Source organism: Podarcis pityusensis, assembly GCF_964106645.2.
Source record: "Podarcis pityusensis genome assembly, chromosome: 7".
Taxonomy (NCBI): Eukaryota; Metazoa; Chordata; class Lepidosauria; order Squamata; family Lacertidae; genus Podarcis; species Podarcis pityusensis.
Window position 1 is genome coordinate 50,080,096 of NC_138031.1, and position 26,857 is coordinate 50,106,952.

General features: G+C 39.9%; 1 protein-coding gene across 8 annotated transcripts in view; it reads right to left on the bottom strand.

The window, feature by feature from the left end:
• The window catches only part of PIEZO2 (piezo type mechanosensitive ion channel component 2), a 215,677-nt gene that overhangs the window by 116,377 nt on the left and 72,443 nt on the right, over positions 1-26,857 (bottom strand). For all 8 annotated transcript variants that reach the window (XM_081014068.1, XM_081014067.1, XM_081014063.1 and 5 more), the window contains exon 4: positions 1,451-1,493. In XM_081014068.1, coding sequence (XP_080870194.1) covers positions 1,451-1,493 — 43 coding nt within the window. The remainder of the gene's footprint in view (positions 1-1,450; positions 1,494-26,857) is intronic.

Genomic DNA, 26,857 nt, shown 5'->3' on the forward strand with positions numbered 1-26,857 from the left:
GAGGAAAAAAACCCTGCAGGAACTCGCAAGACATTTTCGTCTTGCGAAGCAAGCACATAGGAAATTCGTTTTGCGAAGCACCTCCAAAACGGAAAACCCTTTCGTCTAGCGGGTTTTCCGTCTTGCGAGGCATTCATCTTGCGGGGCACCACTGTACTAGTTTGCTGCCTTTCATTCTGGTCCTGACAATGGTGAAGAAATAAACAAAAAGTATTGGCAGATGCCGCTAACTGCTTGTTCATTGGCTTGCTTCCTGGCAATCAAACAAAAGGTAGCACTGTGGTAGAGGGGCCCTCCAAAACCTAGACTCGCACAAAATCTAGAAATGTTGTGCTTCCAGAGATGGGAGACAAGCAATTGATTATTCCACCTTCCCAATAGGTCTTGGGGCAACCAGAAACTTGCAGAGCATCTGGCAGAGTCTAATTTGAATACCTGCTAACTCCTCCCACATCCCATCTTCAAACTCTTAGCAGATACAGACACAACAGTCTGCGTGTCATTTTCACACATACATTTTTAATTTTAGGTCATACAGTGACATAAGTTTGGGTCTCTTAAAATTTATATCTGACTTCAGGAGCGGGAGAAAGAGAAGTCAAACATTTAGAATTTTAGGTACATACTTGTATGCCATAAACTAGTCTGAAGCAATATTTGTTGAATTGGATTATCACTACATTTCAGGAGTGCACTCAGGGCCAGCGAGATGTAAATTTAAAAGAGTGATTAGCAAATTCTGTTTTTTATTTTAAAATTAAATGCCAGGCATAGGGGGCAGATGTGGGGAAGGGAAGTTTAAGCTCTACTGGCACCAAGAAAATTCATGTAAGAGATTCTGTTAAGAGTGATTACTATTACAGTACATTGTGTTACAGTCATCTTTTACTGTCTCATAAATCAATACATATACAACCTTCATTTAAATCTATGAAACCTAGGTACCTTCCATTTAACTGAAATGCTCTTTACCCAAGACATTTCCTGAATATTAAGCTACTTTGCTCAAGCTACAGCATTTTGAAAGATTATCTCATGTGAAATAGAAAATCTAAATGGCCAGTGTTACTATTCTCCAAGGTTAGAAATAACAACAATAGTGTCCAAAATAAGAATGTATTATCTAATTACAAAATGTTAAGCCTCACAACAACTCTGTGATGTAGGTTAGGCTGAGATGCAGAGACTGGCCCAAGATCACCCAGTGAGCTCCATGGCTGAGCGGGGATTTATACCTTGGTTTACAAAGTCCAAGTCTGACATGCTAATCACTACACCACACTGGTTCCAAATGTGTGTGAATATAATGAAATATTCAAATATTACAAATAGTATCAAGAGTAAATCTCAGTTGCTGAACATGAGCATTTGCTAACTTTTCTATTTATTCTCGCTCTCCATTTCAAAATTCGGTTTTGTATACAATAGAACATCAACACCCAATGCTTACCTTTCAAATCCAATTTGCCGGAGTGTTTTTTCCCAGGTCAAGCCTATAGAAAAACATAAAGGAAGGGGATTCATTAACATCCTTTTTGATTTTTCATTTAATTGTTTTCCAGTCATTTATTACCGTTATTTGGCAGCTGAACCTTCAGCCTGATACTTATGCCACAGTTGCTAGAATGAATAGCGTACAGTACTAGTCCTCAAGTGGCTTGGTAGCTGGAAAAGCCAAGGCGCATTCAGTGCTAGGCCCCATGCCCATCCAGTTTAATCAGTATCACCATAGGCATAGGAAAGAGCCACAGCATGGGCTTCTCTTGCTTAATCCTGGGCTTCTCATTTTATCCACGTGGTACAGGAGCAACACCCATAGCACTGTAGAAGCAGGAACACGGGGTTCTGTAGTAAACAGCCCAAATTACATGCCTTTTCAATATACCAGTTTGCAATATGGTAACCCAACAGCACAGCAGGAGGACACTATTCCACCAATTTTTATTTAACAAGCTGTGGCGTCACTGCTCAAACACAAATGAGTACCCTTGCATTTTGAATTCATCCATTTTTCATTTAACACCCCTGGCTTCCACTTGTTTTCCTAATAGGAGCTCTCTTACATTCATACCAACTTACTAGCAAACTTTTGCAGTGAAATTTTATGCAATGCAGGTTTACTGGGAAGTTAAATTCTACTGTGTTCAATAGGGATTATTTCCTAGTACAGGAGTGGCTAAGGCCCCGCCCCCCAAATTTGGAAGCCTGATCTAGCTTCCAAATGTTATTTCCCAGACTTCCCAAATTCCACTGGTTTTGGTGGAAGCAGCAAAAAGAAAGAAGAAGAAGAAGAAGAAGAAGAAGAAGAAGAAGAAGAAGAAGAAGAAGAAGAAGAAGAAGAAATAAGGCAGACACATAGTCCAGCACACTGATGGGGATGCAAATCACCCCTTCTCTAAATTATTGGACCAAACATTTAACAAGCCAGAAGTGGGTGATAACGTCCACTTCAGCAGATATGCACAGACATGCTGCAGACAGGAATGTGGCTGCGTGCAAGAGCGTGGAATGGCCACACTCACCACTGGCTGGCAGGTTAGCTATACTCCTGCTCCATAAGGATTATAGCCTTATACACCCTTGGAGCTGGGTATATGGATAGATGTGGTTCATTTTGCTTTGGTAATATTATAACAAATGAGTTAAGTCCAATGTTAGGATAACTGTGGAACAAGTCCCGAGACAACAAAACTGAAAAAACCCATGTTTTACTAGTAGTCTAGTAAGAACAGATGTAACTTTCCTGCCCTCCATGTTTAATTTGAATATATATTTTAGGTTATAGGTTATTTTTCTGATTGGGAAAATAGAAATTTTACATTCACAGATTTTCACACCCATGAAGAAATAAGAGCATGAGCAGATGACTGCTTCTCCTCCCTTTCACCCCCAGATTCAAAAGATTTCAGGTAAAATATTTTGTACTAACTACAACTGGAAATAACATCAAGTTAAAGAAACTTTGCATAGGAGTCTAAAAATAATAATAGGAAAATGAGCACTCTTTTAACGTTACACAAACTAAAATATAAGGGGGGATAAGGGTTTTTTAGGAATTACCATTTTACTGCATTTGGTCCATTACAATGTTCTCAATTGGTTATAGCATACAGGAAGTCCATTACAAAATGATATATCACAGGTATGTTACTCAAGCCAATTTTTTAAAAATGCAAGCTGTTTGTCAGAGATAGAATTGCTTAGAATTGCTAAGCAGAATATTGCCGTTTCAGTGAGTATAAAATCCTGCTCAAAGTATGCTGGCTGTTGGGCCGTAATAATAAACATTCATTCAATCCTGCTCAAATTTACTGTTTCAAACTGTTGTTTATCAAGCAACTGGGGTTAACTTTAGAATGGTTCCTCCGACTGTCTTAATTAATTATGTGGAGGATAATTGCTGGCCTTCTACTTGACTGCAAAAGATTGCACATGCAAGACTTTGTAAATCTGCAGTCTTGCTTAAGGGATATCTAATTTAAATATTAGATACAGTCAACAGATAAGATCTATTGCAGGGACAAAATTAGATAGCTGACATCGATGGTTGAGAAATGGAATACAACATTGGAATAGAACCTATAATGCTATTATGACTAATAGACATATTTGTCTATATTAATGACATATTAATAAGAAAATGTTTTAAATAATCAGTAATCAAAAGAGAATGCAGCAAGGATAATCATATCACAAGCAGATAACCTGGTTTCAGTTAATGCTAGAAAATAAACATGCCTCATATATAATGAGAATGTTGGTGCTCGTAGTTTTCTGCAGTATGTGCAAATTGGTGTTCATAACATTCTACAGGATGTGCAATTATAAATGAAAAAATACAAACCCTCAAATGAAAATGATTAGACCCAACATAGTTTCTCTGAAGAGTAGGGTGCTTTAGTTTAAACATGCTCCCTCAATTTATCATTTTACAGTGGATCTTCAGGGTCTCATTTTTCTTCATTTTTACCCTGGTGCCCTCCATTCTTTCTTTTTCTCAATTACATTTAATCTAAAACTCTGCATGCATGCATCTGCCCAACTGATGTCTAATCTGAGGTTGATCCAAAACAGTGGGTTGCATGAGGTGAAGGTTAAGATGCCATGCCCTCCACCCCGCCCCCAATTCCATATACTGGACTGGACTAGCAACTGAATCTTAATTTGATAGTGGGACAGCATCATCCACCACACCTGGGAGCAGCAGGCAAGCTTAAACGGCCACATAGCACAGGGCATGTGGCACCCATAGCTCTGTTGCCCAATACCTCCTTGCTGCTCACCACCATTTACTGCCTAATGCAGCTGCCCCACTCTGCTCAATGGCTAGGTCAGCCCTGACCAATGACGTTGGATGTGACAACAGCATTACCTATGGGGGGGGTGGACACATGGAGTCAATACCCCAGCCAGGCTGTCAATCAACCTGGGAAAAGTGTCAAGGTTTGTACCACTGCATTTGCACAACCTGATTTAGCAGGATGCATTCAGGAGATTGATGCACATAAACACTGCATGCATATGTCCAATGCAGACAAGGTATCTGTTTGCAGAAATCTGCATCCACGTGTATCAATGGTCAGGGTTGATGGAAGCTGGAAGTCCAGCACCATCTGGATGGCCAAAAGTTCCCTACCCTCAAGGAGTATATCTCCCTCTGCTCCATTACCAGCTCCAAATTAAAGGAATAACCTTGGGAGAATGTTGATAACAAGCTGCAGAACACTGATTTTTAAAAATCCTGAAGAAAGCTAAACTTTAGTTAAACTTTCCTGTATACTTTTCAAATAACAAATCATTTTGGGCCTCCTCCAGTCAACATCTCTGCTTTAACTCTTGCCATTTTCTCTATAGACGTTTAGAGTCTGTATTTTGATGGTCATTGGTTTAACTTTTCACTTCAAGCTGCTCATATGGTAGCATGATATCATCAATTGTTATGTTGCTGTACTTAAAATATAAGGTTCCTATGATTAAAATTTTGTTTCAGGAACTTGCTGCAGACTGTTTAGCTGCTAAATAATTCCCATCTGTTTTCCATGTTTCTGTTTTGCATTAAGTTGGGCGCATATATTGACAAAGAGAGGCTAAATCACATAAGATTTCAGGAGTTACTAGATATACTAAGTATATACTATCTCAGTATACACTTAGTATATATAGCAACAATTGAGTAATAGCACTTGATATTATGCCTACTTTCCAAAATATATCCGGCGCAGCACTTCTTTGCTAATATGTATTTACCACATTGGCAGCCAAAACAGACCATATAACTCCAGACCACGCACATGACAGTCTTCCACTGTAGTAGCCAAAGTGAAAATTCTAAAAACACCCAGAAAAAACAGTTGTTAATGATACCACAAAACCTTAAACAACAAAGACAGGAGCAGCTGATGATAAGAAAAATAGCAAGGGATCTGCGTATTTAAAGTATTTTAGCCAACAAGCTAAATGTCTGCCAGAACAAAAATGTATTGATAAAATGATGAAATATTAAGATCAGAATGGATCATAACTTCTATTAGTATACAACAAACAACATTAACCACAGCCAAGCACATTAAACTGCCTAGGAATCTCATCCTGTATGCGCTTGTCAAGGGGGGAAAGTTTTATTGCTGTTATATCAGTAGAATATCTGGAGAGTGCACAAGTGAATAGATAAATTAACAGACATATCTAAAATTATCTAGGAATTTCATCTTGCATGCACCTTAACAGCCAGGAAAAAAATAATTTCGAGTGTCTTCCACATTTCATGAGACTTGAAGAAGAAATTAAATGGCAAAAGCCAAACCTTTAAACAGATCCATCTCCCAACAATTACCCAACCTTCTAGCATGATACTAATCCTTTCTGGGGATGAGGAACCTCTAACCTTTCAGATGTTGTTGGACATCCAAATCCCATCAGCCACCGCCAGCAAAGCCAATAGTTCACCAACATCTGGAAGATAACAGGTTCTCCACTCCTGATTTTGAAAAGATCATGTCTGCCTATGCATCTGGGAATGGTGAATACCTCAGTACATTTTGAAATGCTACACAGAACTCAACTGGTACAGAGGAAAAATACTGCTGGTATGGGTAACAGATGAAATCCGGAAGTGCAATCCTGACATATTATTATTATTAGATTATTATCTCTTACACAGAGCCTGTTAAATCATCAGACTTCTGGGACTTCCGGGTTAGCGCCATCGGCGAATGGCAGAGTTCCTCCGACCGGAGGAACTGGCTCCGTGGAAACTGGGTCTTCCCGCCGCGGCGAAGGTGGGGACCCGCTAGAAATCCCAGGCGGAGGAAGCCTGGGAACGTGGGGTTCGGCAGGGCACCAGGAGCGCCCCCCCTACTCACCGGGAACCCCATTTTGGGGCTCCAGAGTGAAGTAGGGTGAGTGGTGCGGTGCTGCGAACTGATTGCTACTTTCACGGAGTGAAGCCGCACAGCCATTGCCAGAGAGCGCTGACTTTTTCCTGTGGACAATTGGATTTAAAACAAGTACCCGTGAGTAGAAACGGAAAATTGGATCAAGAAATATCTTAATTTGGCACCGAAGCGGGAAGGTTCAAAACAGGAAGTCCGCCTTCCGCTTTTTGTATATAGACTGAAGCAAAAACCTTGTAAGCTAAAGCCTGGAAAGTCGTTAAAAAAGTCTAAATTTCCTTCATTTATAACTACTGAAACCCCCTTGGAAGCAGGAGAAAAGGGGGGGGGGGCTTTGTTTAACGCCTGCAGGAGAGGGAGTGAAGAAAGATAAGTTTCCACCGTCTCTAACCTGGGAACGGGGTGTCAGAGACAGAAATCGTTGGAGAGGTTCATTGACTGTGAATGGAATACTTTGACAGATAGCTAAAGAAGAGAAATAAACTGATTCCAATGTTGCCTTTTGCATTTTAAAGAAACAAAATATCTGAAAAATGAAAGTAATTTTCCTTTGTTGGACTTGCCTTAAAAAAAATGGATACAAATAGAAATTGTCTCCTCTAGAGGGAGCTTGCTAAATTGTTGCTGCAGTCTACTTGAGGACTCTACAGCTGTCAGATTAAGATCGTGGGACCAGTCCTTTTTGACCTTGACTAAATATGAGCTGGGAGGAAGTTTTGGTGCTTGCTTTATGCAAGACAAGTGCCTTGTTGGAACAGATGCATGAGAAGATGGATTTGATGAATGAGAAAATGGATTTGATGACTGTTGTGGTTAATAACTGTGGACAAACAGGGAATATTGATACAGAAACCATTCAGGGACCAACTCAGGAACCTGTACTGATTAGGCAAGTGCAGAGGATAATGGAGGAGGTTGCGGTTGCACCTCAAATAATACAAATGGAGAGACCCGAGACCCTACAGGAGCATAAGCCGCTGTCTTTGAAGATTGAAGTTGGAGTGGGCCAGGGGGAGTCTGGAGCTGAGGAGGTTCTTAACTTTGGAGAGACCTTGAAATATGCTTTTAAATATTTTTTGGACTACATTGATGACTGTGGGGAGTGGGACTGTGGGGAATGGGCTGGTTTGATGAAGGGAGACGGAGATAATTTTGGGTTGGAATCCCCCAGAGACCTACTCCTCAATAAGAAAGGAAAGAAACTAAGAAAGAGACCAACAAAAAACAAGGAAAAGTGCAAGTATAAACAAGAAGAAGAAGATCTGCAGAAGGGACATGGAAGAGACTTAAGGGCCTCGGACATAAGATTACCAGGTTGATGGACTAGATGGAATGGACAGTAAGGACTGACACGACCCGAGACCAGGAAGAACAGACGTTGGATGAAGATTGGAAGAAAATTTATAAAGAAAATTTTTTTCTAGGGAATTAGCCTAAAATTAATGAATATTAGGGAAAATGTTGGAATGAAACTATATGACTCTAGTAGAAATGATATCAGGAGTTATGTATAATCGAGTATTAAGCTTTAAGCGCTAAAGTGTTTTTTGGTAAGATAAGGTTAAATAAATTAAGGTAATTTGAATAACAGAATATGGGGAAAAGATGGAAAGGATTTGTTGAGCTAATTAATAGGTTAAATTGTTAAGATAAATTATTTAATAAAAATTGAGAAAGATGGAAAGAATTTGCTGAAATAACTAATCAAACTAGAATACAAAAAGGGAGGTGTGAGGAGGTCAATGAAACAAGCAAATGGAAGTTAAAGATATGTAATATGGGATTTGTGTCTTTTTTCCCCCTTTCTTTTTTTATCTTTTTGCTGTATTGTTGCATTGGTTTTTATGTTTTGCTTTTTTTATTCTTTTTTATGTATTGTAGTGTTGTTTTTAATTTTTTTCTTTCTTTTCTGTAATTTTGAAATTATTAATAAATATTATTTTTAAAAAAATATCATCAGACTTCTGCACGAAAAGATGCAAGAAAGATAAAGATACCACTAGCTTGAAATAAAGGGGGGAGGTCTTGTATAAAAGCAAAGAAAGGGGGGGGAAAGCATAGCCTTATTTGAACTAGTATAGGAACTAGATTGCCAGAAGCAGACATATAAGAAGTTTTAAAACTAACTTCTGGAACATAAGAAAACAGATACCAATAAGAATTGTAATACCAATGAGAAACTGTAAACACTTAAATTTGCACTACTTCAGAAAGGAACTGAAATTAGTGGAGAGGCTAGCCAAAATGAAGAGGGAATGACACCATTTTCTGTAACTAAAATTAATTTGCCAACTTAATAAAATGTCAGCTGATGTAGAACAAGTATAACTATTTTCAAAACAGTCAATGTAATACAGGGTTAATATACCATTGCCTACATGGCTGTGCGAAGGGACGCAGGTGGCGCTGTGGGTTAAACCACAGAGCCTAGGACTTGCCGATCAGAAGGTCGGCGGTTAGAATCCCCGTGATGGGGTGAGCTCCCATTGCTCGGTCCCTGCTCCTGCCAACCTAGCAGTTCGAAAGCACGTCAAAGTGCAAGTAAATAAATAGGTACCACTCTGGCAGGAAGGTAAACGGTGTTTCTGTGTGCCGTTCTGGTTCGCCAGAAGTGGCTTAGTCATGCTGGCCACATGACCCTTGGCCAATAAAGCGAGATGAGCGCTACAACCCCAGAGTCGGCCACGACTGGCCCTAATGGTCAGGGGTCCCTTTACCTTTTACATGGCTGTGCATAACCACAGTGGGATGACTTCCTTTTCTTATAAACCTCTGGGTCATCAGGTTGGCTACTTTAAGAATAGGCAACTCTCTTGACTGCGAGCATGAAGATCATGAGGACTGTCATGGTAACAATTAGAACAATGAATAATGAATGCATTCAGTAGTGAAGAAAAGCATGGATAATGAATAGTTAACTACTGGTACATACTGTCAGGAGTTCAGCCTACACTCGAGTAGGACTCTGGCAGAGACACATGCCTGACTGGCATGTTCCCTCCCTCCTGGTCGATCATTCGGGAGTTTCATAAGCTTTCTTCAGCCCGAACATCACAGCAACCGATGCCAACAGACATCGGCACACTCAGAGATCCACAGAGTTTGCGCAACTTGTGTGACAGACCTCAGCAACTCAGCATTTTGGCTAATCTACTTTATTTACATATAAACACACACGGAGCACTGCAACATGGCTCCCTCTCTCTCTAGCATCAGACATCAAAGAGAAAAAGAACAAAGGACAATAGTCCCACATCACGAAACACAGTAACACAAACATCCTGTTTCCGTCACTTCCCACTCTGTGGTGTCAAAACACATACCGTCATGCGATAGACAAAAATCCCATGACTGCAATCATAGATCAGAAATTCTAACACATACATGATCCAAGTCCTGAAAGCATTTGTGGTTTATTTTAAATTAGAAACACTAAACAAAAGCAATTTACAAAAGGCAAGAGAAAGGAACCCCAAATTCTTTGGTTCCACAAGATTTGTGTGAAGAAAGTATGCAGAGCTTATGGGGAATGGTTTGGATATCAAATATTCTCTCTTCATATTAGGGTTTTGAACACTATTTCCATTGTACTCTCTGGTTAAAATTTGGCAATACCTCCTGAAATGAATACAACTTCTCAGGTTTTAGCTAATGCCAGCTACAACCCATTAAAATGTATTTCATATTGTTTAAAATATTGACTATATATCTCTAAATGATAGTGTTTCAGCATGCACTGGGAAAATCAGAGGCATAAACTTTTAAGAGTATATATTTTAAGCAAATCGGTCTCTATAAAACAATGGGTCATACAACCCTTTTCCTGCCTTATTTGCTGCACGACTAGTGTAGACATACACTAACAGGTAAAGCAGCAAGCTGACTCAGATAAGTGAAGCAGAACTGTCCTGTCTTAGTCACCCCTAAAACCTCATTGTAAAAGTATTTCCTGTTGCAATGGTATTCCACCTGAGTCCTGGCCTACACTGATGTGACAGTCTTTAATCAGCCTTAACTCCCACAAACCCCAGCCAGCACAGAGTCAATCCATTGGTCAGATGTAGCCCAATAGTTTATCCATATTTAGTCATTCCCAGGTGGGTGCTCCCTTAAAGTTACTGGACTACAACTCCCATCATCACTGAAGATTTGCCATGCTGGCTGCTGCTGATGGGAGTTTTAGTCCAAAGCACCTGGGGGGCATCAGGTTAGGGGGTGGCTAGTGTGTACTGTCCATATGTTTGTGAAATATCCCTGAAATAACACAAACAACTCATGCACTGGATATACAATCCTATGCCCCTTTTCTAATTTAGGCAACACTTGCACATTTCTCCAAATGAACATTAGCAGCAGAGAAACATTAACTTTTCTCTAAAGTCCCTCAAAACGTCTATAAAAACACTAACAAATGCCACCCACCCTCATGCTTCAAGTACACTGCCATTCTTCCCATTTAGCAAAGAGAATACATAGCAAGGCTCAAAACAGGAAGACTTAAAGGCAGCGTGACCTTTATAATTATCAAAACTTCAGTAAGCTGTGCATTGCCGTGCCTCTTCACAAGCATTCAAGAGAAAGTGGCGGTACACTGCTTGAAATCATAAAGTTATTCTTCCATGGAAACTTGACAGGAGGTTGTCAGTTTTTATTTATTAAGTTTATATCCTGCCCTTCCTCCCAAAAGAGCACACGGCAAAGATAAGACATCTGCCCATTTGACTCCTCACCTCAGCCCCTCTACTCCCACTCTTACAAGATATGGATGTTAATGGCTGCATTGGGTCAAAGAGATACATAACTCTAGACCAAATTTTCTTTAAAAAATGTCATACCTCTGTGACATTCCTCTCACTGGGGTCAGAAAGAAACCAAATAAACTTTCCCACCCCCATGCACTGGTGGCTGCTCAGGCATCACCCCAGATGACATTTATATAGCACAATTAATGTCACATCTAGTTAGACCCTATGACTTGCAAATACTGAATTAGGATGCACTGGCAAAGCCTGGAATACATGCAGATTAAGCATTTATAATTCAGAAGTTACTAGGATCATGATCGTCGTAAGGGAGAAGAAGAAAGGAAGGAAGGAAGGGAGGAGGCAGCTATCAGGGTAAAAGAAAAAGAGAACTTTCAAATTGCTGGACCATTTATTGAAACACTTGGGGAACTGCTGTTTTATAGGCTGAAGTGCTTTTGGCAGGTTTATTTCTTTACATATAGATGGATTTTGCATCAGGAGTTGGAAATTGCAAGAGCACCAATTCCCTTTTCATAATGCAAACTTTACAGCTCATAAACTATTGGTAGATTTATAACAGAGGGGCTCTCTTTGGAATGTCTACTGCATCCTGTTCTCCTGGGATGATTTTAGTAATATTTTTAATGGAAAGAAAAAGTCCTATGAACCTACAGAAGCCAGTCTCATATGAAAGACAGTACATTTGAGACCCAATACAGACATTATCAATCAGGGATCAACAAAAAGCACAAGGGTGGCCCAGTTTTTCCAAGGAAATATTTAATATACGTGTGAAAAACACACTTGCGGGAGCAGAAAATGAGTCACATTTCTGCTGCAGACCCTCTAGCATTTTGTAAGCTACTGCAGTCCAGTGAAAGAGAATCTTTACCACAGTGGCTGATTTTTGGATCATATAAGCAAGCTGAGTAATTGGACAAATAATAACCAATGTTGAATACAGTCACTTCTGTATAAGCCATCACTGCAAAATGCAACAAAACCAATACAATACAGGAAACTACACTTAAGGATAAAAATTGTAATTTTTTCTCAGTTTCCATTGTTTTAGGTTATAACTACACTTAAATTGTGGTAATCTGTAAGCAGAACTACAGTTGTTTCATATCCCCTCTATGTGATCCAGATAACAGATACTTGCAAATAACCTCCACTGAAATAATCAAGACTCACTTCCAAGAGTCTTCCACTGATGCTTTCACACAATGTCTCTCTTCCTGCTGTCTGATGACAGGTCCCTTTCCCCAAAATCTTATTGAAAAATTCTAACTTTTCAGCTCAGCTGCCCAGTGGCTTTTGATGCAATTGCCACTTGTGAGATGAGAATTGGGGCCAATGTTTTACAGTGATTCTGGTTCTGTCTCTAGGGGTGGTTTCAGAGATTAACACTGAGTGTTAATCAGTGTTAATCTCTTGGTCCTCTGGCAGTTGTGCTGTGGAGTGCCACAAAGACCATCTTGTCTCCAATGTTATTTAACATCTACATGAAGCTGCAAAATGCAGCAGCTTGACTGCTCACTGATGGCAGAAGGAAGAAAAGTGGGGGGCCCTATCCAACCCATGTACAAAGCATGCATCAGCCTGAATATTAAGTCACTGTTAAAAGAGTTTTACTGGCTGCCAATTAGCTACTGGGCTAAATTCAAGGTACTAGCACTGGTGTACAATCCCAATAGAGTTTGGGATTAGGATACCTTAAATATTATCTCATCCTTTATATAGTTGACCAATCCCTGCAATGTGCAGCAGAGGGCAGCCTACAGGAGGTCCATTCTGCATGGTATTGGAACCAGGTCTTTAGTGTGGTGGCATCTAGCCTTTGGAAACCCCGCCCATTAAATATTAGGTAAGTTCTATCCTTATTGACTTTCCAGTGCCTGTTAAATAAATTTGTCTTTCAACAAGGCTTCTAAGTAGAGATTTTTATCCCAGTCAATATCTGAATGTGTTTGAAATTTGACATGGTGCAGAATGCTGCAGCCAGATTGTCAAGAGGGGTATCTGGACACACACACACACACACACACACCAGTTGTGATGATGGAACTGTGCTGACTGGAGATGAACTGCTGGGTCATGTTCAATTATCTTGTTACTAAGACAGTAACTCAGGACTAAGGTACTTGAAAGCCTGCTTTTCCCCGAATAGACCTGTAAGAATTAAGATCATTGGGGTAAATTTACTTGTGGTACCACATCCTACAGAATATCAGAGCAGTGATCCCCAAATCCCTACTTTGTTTTGTGATATTGTTCTACTGGTTTTTATGCTGTATCTCTGTTTTTAAATTGATATTGGGCATTTTATGCTCTACTTTTGTATCCCACTTGCAACTATTTAAATAAATATGAACTTTAACTGCACTGTGCACCGTAGTTCCTTATATTTTATTGCTAATAGTGAAAAGATTATCATTATCTATGTAATAATAACTACAGAGGTAAATCAAGTCAGCTAGGAAGGAAGGTGGTTTTCTACTGGGTTCAAACTAATTTATTCCAGGAAATGTACTTGGCTTCCAATTGAGAAAAATAACCAAAAAGAAAAAAACCAAGCTTTTTTAGTTCCTGCCAGATGTTTAAAAGTCTAAATCAATACTAAAGCAGGATATGAGCTTTTTAACTTATGCTTGCCCCTTTAACATAAACAATGCAGCAAATTTCAATTTCAATATTAATACTCCAGAATGTAGCATCATGAACTTCAGGAAAAGAAGAAGAAACCGTACTGATATTTTTTAAAAAATGTTTTTATAAACAAGCTTTAGTATTTATCTTTAAATACAGTATCTTTAGAAGCAAAGAGAAAAAGGCAGAGGCTCTAAAAACTGTCACACAAGCTATCTTTTCAGGGCTTGATTACACAGGGTGTGTGGGTGTGGAAACACCCACTCTTAAGAGTTCATTTTTCTAGCTCAAATCTGCATCATAATGCTCTCACCATGTTATTCTCTGCAGTTCAGAGCGCAGCTGATGACACAAGTTCATTAATATCTACACTGCACACATGGTATCTATATGTTCAGAGGGAATATACACTTATTATAGCAAACCAACAAACAGCACCAACCACCACTATTCGCACTGCTTGTGAGTTTATCAGGTGCATTTATTGGAAACAATATGCTGCACTGGAAGCATATCTTTGACTAAAGCAGTCAAATTCTGAACTTTATATCCTAAGCATAAGTGGTATATTCAAGGACATGCAATATCTGGCTGTATTTTCAAGTTAAAAGGACGTTTAGAACATTCAGGTCTGGACTATGAAAATGAAGCAATATAATCTTTGCAATTCCTCAGTAGAGTTCTCGAATGAGAATTTTATGACTTGCTGTTTGGGGCTGAAGCTTTAAGACAGGGGTAGCCAAGATAGTGCTTTCCAGAAGTTGCTGGACTACAATTCCCATCAGCCCCAGCCAGCATGACTAATGGTAAGGGATGGTGGTAGCTGGAGTCCAACAACACATGGGTGACACCACATTGGCTGCCTTTGCTATTAAGATATTGCGTCAACATAGCGGCTTCTATATCTTTAATCTGGCCTTTTGCACTAATATAATTATATGTTGTTGTTTTTAAATGCTTATTCAAAGGAACTGCAGTCATCTAAAGCAAAACGAAGTTTTCAACACCACCAAATCAAATGCTGTTTTAAACAGGACTATACTGGAGTGTGTTTCATCAATTCAATACTCTGAAAACAAAAGAAATAAAATACCCTGCATGTTGAATGTGACCAGTGGCTGAACTTCATTTTCAGTTGCCAAAGGTTTCTGAAAAACTGCTACCAGCAATATATTTTTTCAAAGTGAAAGCAATGAGTAATAGTGAGCAGCTGCATCATAGTTCCAGTCAGTGGTTCAGACAATGAATAACTGAGCATTAGCTGTTCAGGTTGTAATACTTTACATGCAGAGCATTTCACTGGCTGAAGCCCATTTCAACTCCTCAAAAATGAATGAGTGAAGCAGTTGACTATGAGGGGTAATTAAAATAATTCCCCTGGAAATTCAGAAGTGTACCCCCCCTCCAGCATTTGGGATAAGATTCCAGGCAGTGTGGTGTAGTGATTAAGAGTGGTAGTCTCGTAATCTGGTGAACCGGGTTCGCGTCTCCACTCCTCCACATACAGCTGCTAGGTAACCTTGGGCTAGTCACACTTCTTTGAAGTCTCTCAGCCTCACTCACCTCACAGCATGTTTGTTGTGGGGAAGGAAGGGAAAGGAGAATATTAGCTGCTTTGAGACTCCTTCGGGTAGTGATAAAGCAGGATATCAAATCCAAACTCTTCTTCTTTCAATGTGACAGTGGTTGCAAGGTACAAAGGCAAACAGCAGCTCTTCCTGACTGCTTGTGTGCAAGTTCCTATACACACAGATGTTATAACTAACCCCAACGGGGCATAAAAATGTAAAGTTTTGTCCCCTTGCCCTGTACCACTTCATAGTATATTAACTGCAGTGTTTCAACCCAAGAGGGCTGATGAGACTATACTCAATGCACTTTTTAACATAGGTAAGGTAAAGGTAGCAGACTCCTGGACAGTCGAACCTGACTATGGGGTGTGGCGCTTTCAGGCCGAGGGAGCAGTGTTTGTCTGCAGACAGCTTTTATGGGTCATGTGGCCAGCATGACTAAACCGCTTCTGGCGCATGGAACACTCTGATGAGTGCCAGAACACATGGAAAGGCCATTTACCTTCCCGCCACAGCAGTACCTATTACTCAGTACTCACGCTGGTATGCTTTTGAACTGCTGGGTTGGCAGGAGCTGGGACAGAGCAACAGGAGCTCAACCCATCACATGGATTTAAACTGCCAACCTTACGATTGGCAAGCCCAAGAGGCTCAGTGGTTTAGACCAGGTGCTTAGCAACCTACTATAAATGAGAAAATGTGAGACCCCATAAGAATCAACACGACAATTATTATAGACCCCATCAATTATTAATACAAGTTAATATTTTTATAGTTCATTGCTGATTTGGGCGGTCCAAATGACCCATTATAGGTTCAGGAAAGTTCTCCGTTACGAACACAGATGTGTTAACCTGAATCATCATTTTATTCTTTATAACAGGTTATTAAACGCCATAAAACATGGACACACCTTTCTAGTTTCTTTTATTTTGCACTAACGATCAATCACTTAATCATGCTAGAGTGGAAAATGCCTGCTCAAGTATGCAGCAAGTAACATATGGATATAAAATCATTATATTTTCTTCATGCACTCACATGGTCATGTTATCATGGAATGCATATTTGGGGTTTGTTGGGCAAAGCTACTGTTAGAAAAAGACAGACACAGGTTACAGAACTCCCGGATTAATATTCCTGCTTTTCAAGACCCCACAGGTTGGTGGTGGTTTAAGACAAATCTAAAGTTTCATAACACACAACCATGATCCTTTCACTAGTGCAGAGACTCAAATTTCACGAAGAACAGATTCAGTCAAAGAGTAAAGTGACCTGCCATCATTCTTTAAAACATAGACTACAGTTAAGGAGTCAAAGCTGGTTTTTAATGGCCCCTCAATTTCTTATTTCCACCTGTAGGGTGTGGTGGTCTAGTGTTTAACTACACACAGCTGTGACATAAAACTTACGTTTCCACAAGACATACTATTATACATTTTATTTCCATGTCTGGGCTTCTTTGCCTCAGTGTTTATATAAAGGAGTTTTTTTTTAAAAAAAAAATGTGTCAAAGTAGATTTTATACAACCCAATGTGGAAAAAAGGGGTCTCCAATGTTGCAATGGTATCCCTATGTGTGTACAAGTAAGAGAACAGGAGCAAATATTTGTACTTGGAGGTACCCTGATAGGGTTTGCTTTAATCTACTGTGTTTTTTTAAGAAGAATCATTTGGGTGATTTATATTTATTTTGCAATTACTCATGTAGTTGCATAAGGCATGAATATGAGCATTTTGTGCTCATCAACATCTGAAATAATTCAGTTTAATAATCAACTTCAAGGTGACATACTGAGAGTGGCCAAGAATATCTTCCAAAGGTGTATCAAAAATATGCCTCAGCAGTTGATGAATGCCTTCATTCATTACAAAATGAACTTTTTCACATTATTTCACTGCTTCTTTGAACACCAGCCTACACCCCATTTCCAGTTTGAAGCAGATCCGATTACCCAATTAGTACTATTAACTAAGGCAGGGGCCTTCACTTGTTGTATCAAGTTGAGAAAATTGCCCTTCTGTTGCAACCCTCCAGATATAAATACGGGACACATTTTGTTAAAGTAAATGTGTACAAAGCAGATGGTAGTTTTAAAAAAAAATCATGACCACAAACCAATATTAATATAAACACAATGCTTAAGCAGCCAAGAAAGTTCCAAATGCATGTGAAATTCTTGTACATGAAACTTCAGACTAAAACTTTCTTTACAAGAGACCTTTCTGAGAGATTTATCTAAAAGTGATAATATTTTGATGGTAAGTTATATTTTAATCACTTTTTGAAATTTGTTTTGATGGCTATGTAAAGCCCTGTGTGACCTTGCCTAGATTAAGAATGGTGTATAAATATTTTAGTAAGTAAAATAAAATCTCTGTTAAAAAAAGGATGTCACTTCCCACTGTCTCTAAATATTTCTAATAAAAAAGCATTTGGCATTCAAAGGTTTGTTCTACCAGAACAAAACTTCTCAATCACTTTTCAATAGTAAAAGAAATCTATCTTCCTGTTACCATATTGCCTAGTGCCACACCTGCCCATTCCGCTATCTCATATCATCTTCCTAAAAAGCACTATGATGAGAGCTTTCAAACATGTTTTTATTAATCATGGTGTGTTGTCTGAAATGTTGGCTGAAATCTCTCATCTGTGAAAAATACCTAAGAAAGGAAGTTAATCAGATATACAGCTGCATAAAACAAAGCTAGAATGCCAAATGAGTTCCCCCGCCTTCTGGCAAATGTCAAAGATGTGTCGGCACATGTATTTTGTGTCATTCCAGATAACAATATGAATGACATCATACATCCTTTTCACAACTTCCCTCTACTCCTGTCATACTAATGTTTGTACAACTTTCTGAGAGGCAAAAAATAAGTGGGGTGGGGAAGAGAATTTAAGCAAGTCTTAAAAATGCAAAGAAATATACACTGCATAGCAGAAACATGTATTTTCTGTATAAAGCTTACGTATTGTTAATGAACTAAAACCAGATCTGGGTCACAGTTTCCATGCTTTGCATTACTTTTATGCTATAAACAATTTAACATTTAGCTGAGTGGGAATGTTCAGAGAAACATGTGGAAATGAAACACTCAAGTGCTGGTGATCAGTGTCACTTAAGGGAAACATGGCCCCTAGCTCCCATACCAGCCCAGGTACACTGATAGACTTCTGCCCACATGGTTTAGCTTTCCAGTATATTTACAAGCATGCAAGCTACGGATGACCTAAATGTGCTGAGTCTCAATCCAAGGCAGACCTTTTAACATCACAGTAATCCAAGTTTATGCACCAACCACTGGTGCTGAAGAAACTGAAATTGACCAATTCTATGAAGACTTACAACACCTTATATAAATGACACCAAAGAAGGATGTTCTTCTCATTATAGGGGATTGGAATCCTAAAGTAGGGAGTCAAGAGATAAAAGGAACAACTGGCAAGTTTGGCCTTGGAATTCAAAACAAAGCAGGGCAAAGGCTAATAGAGTTCTGCCAAGAGAACAAGCTGGTCATCACAAACACTCTTTTCCAACAACACAAGAGACGACTCTACACATGGACATCACCAGATGGGCAGCATCGAAATCAGATTGATTATATTCTCTGCAGCCAAAGATGGAGAAGCTCTATACAGTCAGCAAAAGCAAGACCTGGAGCTGACTGTGGCTCAGATCATCAGCTTCTTATAGCAAAATTCAAGCTTAAACTGAAGAAAGAAGGAAAAACCACTGGGCCGGTAAGATACAATCTAAGTCAAATCCCTTATGAATACACAGTGGAAGTGAGGAACAGGTTTAAGGATTTAGATTTGGTGGACAGAGTGCCTGAAGAACTATGGATGGAGGCTCGTAACATCATACAGGAGGCAGCAACTAAAACCATCCCAGTGAAAAGGAAATGCAAGAAAGCAAAGTGGCTGTCCAACGAGGCCTTACAAATAGCGGGGGAGAGAAGGCAAGCAAAATGCGAGGGAGATAGTGAAAGATACAGGAAATTGAATGCAGAATTCCAAAAAATAGCAAGAAGAGACAAGAAGGCCTTCTTAAACGAGCAATGCAAAGAAATAGAGGAAAACAATAGAATGGGAAAAACCAGAGATCTGTTCAAGAAAATTGGAGATATGAAAGGAACATTTCGTTCAAAGATTACCATAATAAAAGACAAAAGTGGAAAGGACCTAACAGAAGCAGAAGACATCAAGAAGAGGTGGCAAGAATACACAGAGGAGTTATACCAGAAAGAAATGGATGTCTCGTACACCCCAGGTAGTGTGGTTGCTGACCTTGAGCCAGACATCCTGGAGAGTGAAGTCAAATGGGCCTTAGAAAGTACTGCTAATAACAAGGCCAGTGGAAGTGATGATATTCCAGCTGAACTATTTAAAATTTTAAACGATGATGCTGTCAAGGTGCTACACTCAATATGCCAGCAAATTTGGAAAACACAGCAGTGGCGAGAGGATTGGAGAAGATCAGTCTACATGCCAATCCCTAAGAAGGGCAGTGGCAAAGAATGCTCCAACTACCGCACAGTTGCACTCATTTCACACGCTAGCAAGGTTATGCTTAAAATTCTACAAGGCAGGCTTAAGCAGTATGTGGACCGAGAACTCCCAGAAGTGCAAGCTGGATTTCGAAGGGGCAGAGGAACCAGAGACCAAATTGCAAACATGCGCTGGATTATGGAGAAAGCTAGAGAGTTCCAGAAAGACATCTACTTCTGCTTCATTGACTATGCAAAAGCCTTTGACTGTGTCGACCACAGCAAACTATGGCAAGTTCTTAAAGAAATGGGAGTGCCTGATCACCTCATCTGTCTCCTGAGAAATCTCTATGTGGGACAAGAAGCTAGAGTTAGAACTGGATATGGAACAACTGATTGGTTCAAAATTGGGAAAGGAGTACGGCAAGGCTGTATATTGTCTCCCTGGTTATTTAACTTATATGCAGAATTCATCATGCAAAAGGCTGTACTGGATGAATCCCAAGCCGGACTTAAGGTCGCCGGAAGAAATATCAACAACCTCAGATATGCAGATGACACAACCTTGATGGCAGAAAGTGAGGAGGAATTAAAGAACCTTTTAATGAGGGTGAAAGAGGAGAGCACAAAATATGGTCTGAAGCTCAACATCAAAAAAACGAAGATCATGGCCACTGGTCCCATCACCTCCTGGCAAATAGAAGGGGAAGAAATGGAAGCAGTGAGAGATTTTATTTTTTTGGGCTCCATGATAACTGTAGATGGAGACAGCAGTCACGAAATTAAAAGACGCCTGCTCCTCGGCAGAAAGGCGATGGTAAACCTAGACAGCATCTTAAAAAGCAGAGACATCACCTTGCCAACAAAGGTCCGTATAGTTAAAGCCATGGTTTTCCCGGTAGTAATGTATGGAAGTGAGAGCTGGACCATCAAGAAGGCTGATCGCCGAAGAATTGATGCTTTTGAATTATGGTGCTGGAGGAGACTCTTGAGAGTCCCATGGACTGCAAGAAGATCAAACGTATCCATTCTTAAGGAAATCAGCCCTGAGTGCTCACTGGAAGGACAGGTCGTGAAGTTGAGGCTCCAATACTTTGGCCACCTCATGAGAAGAGAAGACTCCCTGGAAAAGACCCTGATGTTGGGAAAGATGGAGGGCACAAGGAGAAGGGGACGACAGAGGACGAGATTGGACAGGTTGGACAGTGTTCTCGAAGTTACAAACATGAGCCTGACCAAACTGCGGGAGGCAGTAGAAGACAGGAGTGCCTGGTGTGCTCTGGTCCATGGGGTCACGAAGAGTCGGACACGACTAAACGATTAAACAACAACAACAACACACAGAAGGAATCCAGCCATATTGGCAGACATATTTAGCCATACCCGAACTACTATGATTGAGCAAGTACAAGGGAAATGGCAACTCTGAAAGGCTTGTTCAAGGAGATTCTTAGGCAGTGATCCAAGTAAACTATATGTGCTCAGGGTTCTCTTATAAAGCTTCCCTCGCTCTTCCACAATTCTGATGGAGTGTCCCACCACCACCATGCTGCTATTAAGCTTAGGAAATAGCTGGAGAAAGGTTGCCTTGAAGGAAAAAGAAGGCTGGGAGAGAAAGAATGTGAAGTACCTCTGAAGACTGAATTTCTTAGCATTAAATGGAATCTGAAGGATGCATAGGTAGTCCTAGTAGTAAAATGACTTTTTAAAAGCATTCACTCTCTTCTTGAAAAACCTTGTGTATTTGGTTAACGAAAGGCATACAAATAGCACCCAAAACAACAACAGCTAGTCAGTGGCCAGGCACAACAACATGTTCTGAAACATCTGCTGTTTACATCTTCCACAAGGTAAACATGATAAACAAGATGAGAGACTTAGCCGAGTTTTCAAGCATTTAGGGGATGTGTTTAGATATTCTTTCCACCACCCTCACCTCTTACATTTGTCATGTTTACATATCTTGTACTTACAGCATATCCCAGTCATGGTCTGAACACCTGCTACCATCCCCTGCAAATCCAAGCAATCTCACTGTGACCTCCTACACCCTAACCTACCCTGCTTTTCTTCCTCCAAGCTTTCCTGGCAGTGGGTCAGCTCTGGCATGACATTTTCACTAGAGGTTTCAAAGTGAGGCCTCTCTCTATGGTGCAATCAGCATTGCTGTAGCATGCATGCCTAAGGAGTCCTGGGATATGCAGCATATTTATCAGGATGCCTGGGATGCTAAGGATTGGCTTTCTTCATACAAGCCCAGTGGAGTGCTAAGGTGAGGCCTAGCTGATAGTACCACAACCTGTTGTTGCCTGGCAGCAGTGTTTTCCCTGGATGCGACTGCAACTGCATAAGTGGAATGCCCGCAATGGGCTTAGGTAAGTTTATTATCTGCACTGAGTACAAACAGCCTCAACTGCTAGACTATTAGCATTGATTCAGAAGTCTTACATCACATTCCCAAGCCCATATTCCCAGCATGTTCATACTTCTGGCTCAGTGACATCTGAACTGGCTTGGTCATGTACACAGAATGGAAGAAGGCAGGATCCCCAAGGACATGCTCTATGGGGAGCTGGTTTCAGGAAATAGGCCTCTTGGCAGACCAACTCCATATTACAAAGATGTCTGCAAATGTGACATGAAGGCTAGCAACATATGGGATGATCGCAGTGCCTGGAGAAGGTCAGGTTGTGTATCCACAGCAGAGACCAGAGGAGGAATGACCTTTGGGAGGACTGCAGAGAGAAGAAATGCCATGATGCAAAATTAGATACCTTCGTCTGCCCCAAACATGTATCTACGGCATCAGTCTTTACAGCCATAGCAGGCACTGTAACTCTCCAACAGTTTGACTTTACCATAGTCTCCTGAGACAGATGCATACCGACACCACAGTTGTATTGTTTAGTATTGTTGCTACTAACAAGCAGAACAAGCAGAAGCAAACACAGTCTGCAAATAGTGAGCCATTCATTACACGTCAAAATGACAGCCCTTGAGTTTTGTTAGTATTAATTTCTTCCCTTAAACCCTAATGAGACACTTTTTCTGCCTCCAGATGAATTACAATAGTTTGATACGTACATTAGTCTTCTGGCAACTCCTACAGCCAAGCTGGTGCCAAACGTATTGCTCTGCTTTCCTTTGGACCACATCAGTGAGGCCGAGGGGGGCAAGGTCTTGTCATCTGGGCGGCCCAGGACCTCCATACACACTGTCTAGGCTTCCACCCCAGGGAGGTCAATTAGTTGCTGCTAACACAGCGGTTTGACTAACAACAAATGCACTTGTTTCTGAGCAAGTCGCTAAGCCAGCAGAAATCAATTAAATAATAATAATTGCTGCCTATGAGGCAGTAAGTGTTTACAATTTCTCTGAGTTGTCTTCTGAGAAGAGAGTCAATAATGCTGTTGTAGTTGCAGAATTTGACGAGGACTCTCTGCCAAAGACTAATGAGACAGTAGTAAAAGTATTTTGAGCTCTGTATTAGAGACCTCTAGTTTGGACTACTACCTTAATGTACATGAGGCCACCCTTGAAAGAAATGTTTGAAAAATCCAGCTACAAATTCTTATATGGAACTCTTCCCACCCAGCCAGGAGTTTCGAATATTGTTTTTTAAATGTTTGAAGTGTTGGAGTTTGTTTCCCTTTAATTAAAATTCATGAAATTTGGTTAATGTACAAATATCCCAAAGTATAAAATTTCCATATGGTTTAATATTCTATAACAGTGTGGCAAGGATAAATATATGTGCTTGTTTCCCAGTACAAGACATATCACTCCTTTATAGAAGAGATCATATTGTTTCAGTAATGGTTTCTTATACTAAAGCAGGGTGTGGAAGCTCACATTATTTATCTCTAAACAGGAGGTTTTGGGGAAAACACACTTCGATGAAATTAGTCCTTACCAGCAACCACGGAGCACACAAATATAGGATCAAGAGCAGGTAAAACCACACTTCCTGTTAACAATTGTAATACAACGCTTTCATAAAAACAGTCTGCAAGAAATCCCCCAAAGGGAATAAACATTTCTATAAGCAACAGAGCAGACCTTATGGTATCTGGTTACATTCCAGTGGCAATAGAAAAGCGTTAAAAGAAGATACTCCCTCCTTCCTTTTACGCAGAGAACATGGAAACATCCACTGCTCCTAGTTTTAGACAGCTGGAAGTTTAAAGCAGCTTTCTTTCATATAGTTTTGTGTGTGTTCTGATTCTTGGTTCTGAGCAAAGTGTAAGAATGGAAAAGAAATTTGTTCTCTTTTTTTTTTTGCATCAGACCAACCTAATTAGGCATTCCTCAATTTGCTTTGAGGATCTATCAACCAGATTATGTACTTCCTGATTTTGCAATAGCATCTCAGTCCTAAAATATTATTTTACACTTTAAAATGAATACTAAAAATAGATTTTAGGACCGAATAAGCCTCATAGTAAACTGGTGAACCGGGTTCGCATCTCCACTCCTCCACATGCAGCTGCTGGGTGACCTTGGGCTAGTCACACTTCCTTGAAGTCTCTCAGCCTCATTCACCTCACAGAGTGTTTGTTGTGGGGGAGGAAGGGAAAGGAGAATGTTAGCTGCTTTGAGACTCCTTAGAGTAGTGATAAAGCGGGATATCAAATCCAAACCCTTCTTCTTCTCACTTCTGGGGATTCTCCTAACCCTCCAGAGAAGATTTACAGTGCACATGGAGGGAGGAGGAGGTGAGGAAGTTCTATTGCACAGCAAAAACACCTTGCACTAGCAGAACTGTTCAGCCAGGTACCGCCCAGTATCTCTTTTTCCAATTATCTCTTTCCACACAACTTTCATGCTTTTGTTCACCACTCATTTTATCCATTTCCCTGATTTGTCATTCAACATGTAGCCCTTTAATTTTTTTATGCTTTCAATTCACTCTCCTTTCTGTAGTTCACATACTATCCTTAAAAGTATATATTAACCAAGGAATCTAAGTGTTGCAATTATTATTCATTCCTTTGCAAGACTGACATGTAAATGGAATATACTGGCAAATGTACGTACACCCCCCCCACACACACCCATGCATCTTACCCCCAAATAAACTTTGACTGACATTTATATTGGGTGATATTTAATGTTTGTCAGAGGAGATCCACTAAAAGAAATGGACCTGTCCATTGATTTCAAGGGTCTACTCAGAGTATCACTTAGTTGGACACATCACCCATTATATTTATACTTGACAAAAGGAAAAGCTTATCTCCAAATTATTTCTTATGTGATTGAAATGATATCCCTATAACGGCAATAATGTTAAAAAAGGGAAATTATTTATAAGATAAATAAGTATACATAGAAGCCATTCATAGTACATATTGAAAATCTAAAAAAAAATGTGTTTGCATCAAAAAAAAATATAGTGACGGGTAGTAAACACATTCCATTTATTTAGGAATTTGCTGGTTGGAAAAAATCATTCATGAAAATTTCTTTTCACTATTAATCACTAGGACCAATATTGTTCAACTTTTGCTATTTCACTGTTTATAAACTGAAAAACAATTTTAATGGTTACATACTTGTAGTGTATTTTTAAAAGTAATAACATGACAATTTTTATACACTGTATAAGCCGAGGCACCTAATTTTAGAACAAAAAAATGGGAAAACTTATTGACTCGAGTATAAGCCGGTTCACCACACCACAAACCTGGTGGTGGTGGCAGCGGAGGAGGAAGAACAAGCAGCCCAAAATGGCTGCTTTCGGGCCACTTGTCCCTCCACCACCGCCTCTTCCGCTCGCAAGAGCAGGCATAGGAGCCGCGGTTGAGAGCAGGCATAGCGCAGTGCAGCACCTCTTCCAACCATGGCTCCTGTGCCTGCCCTTGCGAGAGGCGGGCGGCGACGGAGGGACCAGCAGCGAGAAAGGGCTCCTTTCGGACCGCTCCTCCCACCGCTGCTGCCTCACTCGAGTATAAGCCGAGGGCAGCTTTTTCAGCATAAAAAATGTGCTGAAAATGTTGGCTTATATTCGAGTATATATGGTAGGTCTATTTAACTGTCAAAACAAAATCAGGCTAATATTAGATTGGACAACTTTCTTTTCTTCTAAGAAAACTTCTGAAATAGACTGCAGCTTTGGAAAGATTTCGTATGCTTCATTACTCCTTACTTACCTATACAGTTTTCATTCCACTTAGTTTATAAGAATGATGCTTAATATTAAATCCAAACAATAAATCCAAATTTAGAAAGCCAGAAATGTGTTACAAATCTAAGCATTTTAAGACACATTACTTTTTCTTTCTTTCTTTTTTTTTTTACTGTTGATGGATAATCCTTAATGGTTTAAAAGAAAACAAGATTTCCTTCAAAGGAATCTATATTTCTAAATAGCTGGACTGAGTTTACTTAACTGTCAGCAGAGTAGGGCACCAAAAGTTCATGTTTTCCTTGCTAGTTAACCAAATGTTAAAAATGAATGCAGTCGAGCTCTATTTATGTTTACATTTACCTTTTTAAAAACAGATTTAAAATTTCAGTGGTAACTAGAGAGCATGTTTCCCATTCTTTCTGCACTTCCATCTTCCATTCTATTAGCTAAGAGACCATGCACTCTTACAATGTACCTTAATATCAAAAAGGTTACAAAACAACTTTTTGAGGGTCAATGTCAACAGGAGCTGGGAAACATCTGTTTCAGAATGAATCATTCCTCTAGAACAAGAGTGAAACTGTATCTGATCATGGGGTAACACTCAGTCAGCCTTCCCCAGCATGACACCTTTCATATGTTTTGGACTACAGTTCTCATCATGTTTTAACACTGGGGTGAATTAAAAAAAAACAACGGAGGGCACCAAGCAGCAAAGACTGAACTAGGCAACAAATCTAAAATATGGCATGGCAACTTGTAAAAGAGGCCAAAGGGCATCATGCATAACCTAGAGGCTTTTGGAAAGAAATACCATGTGCTGGTGTTTATCTGACAATGGTAGAAAACTGCAAGCCACGCATATGATTATCTCTTGAT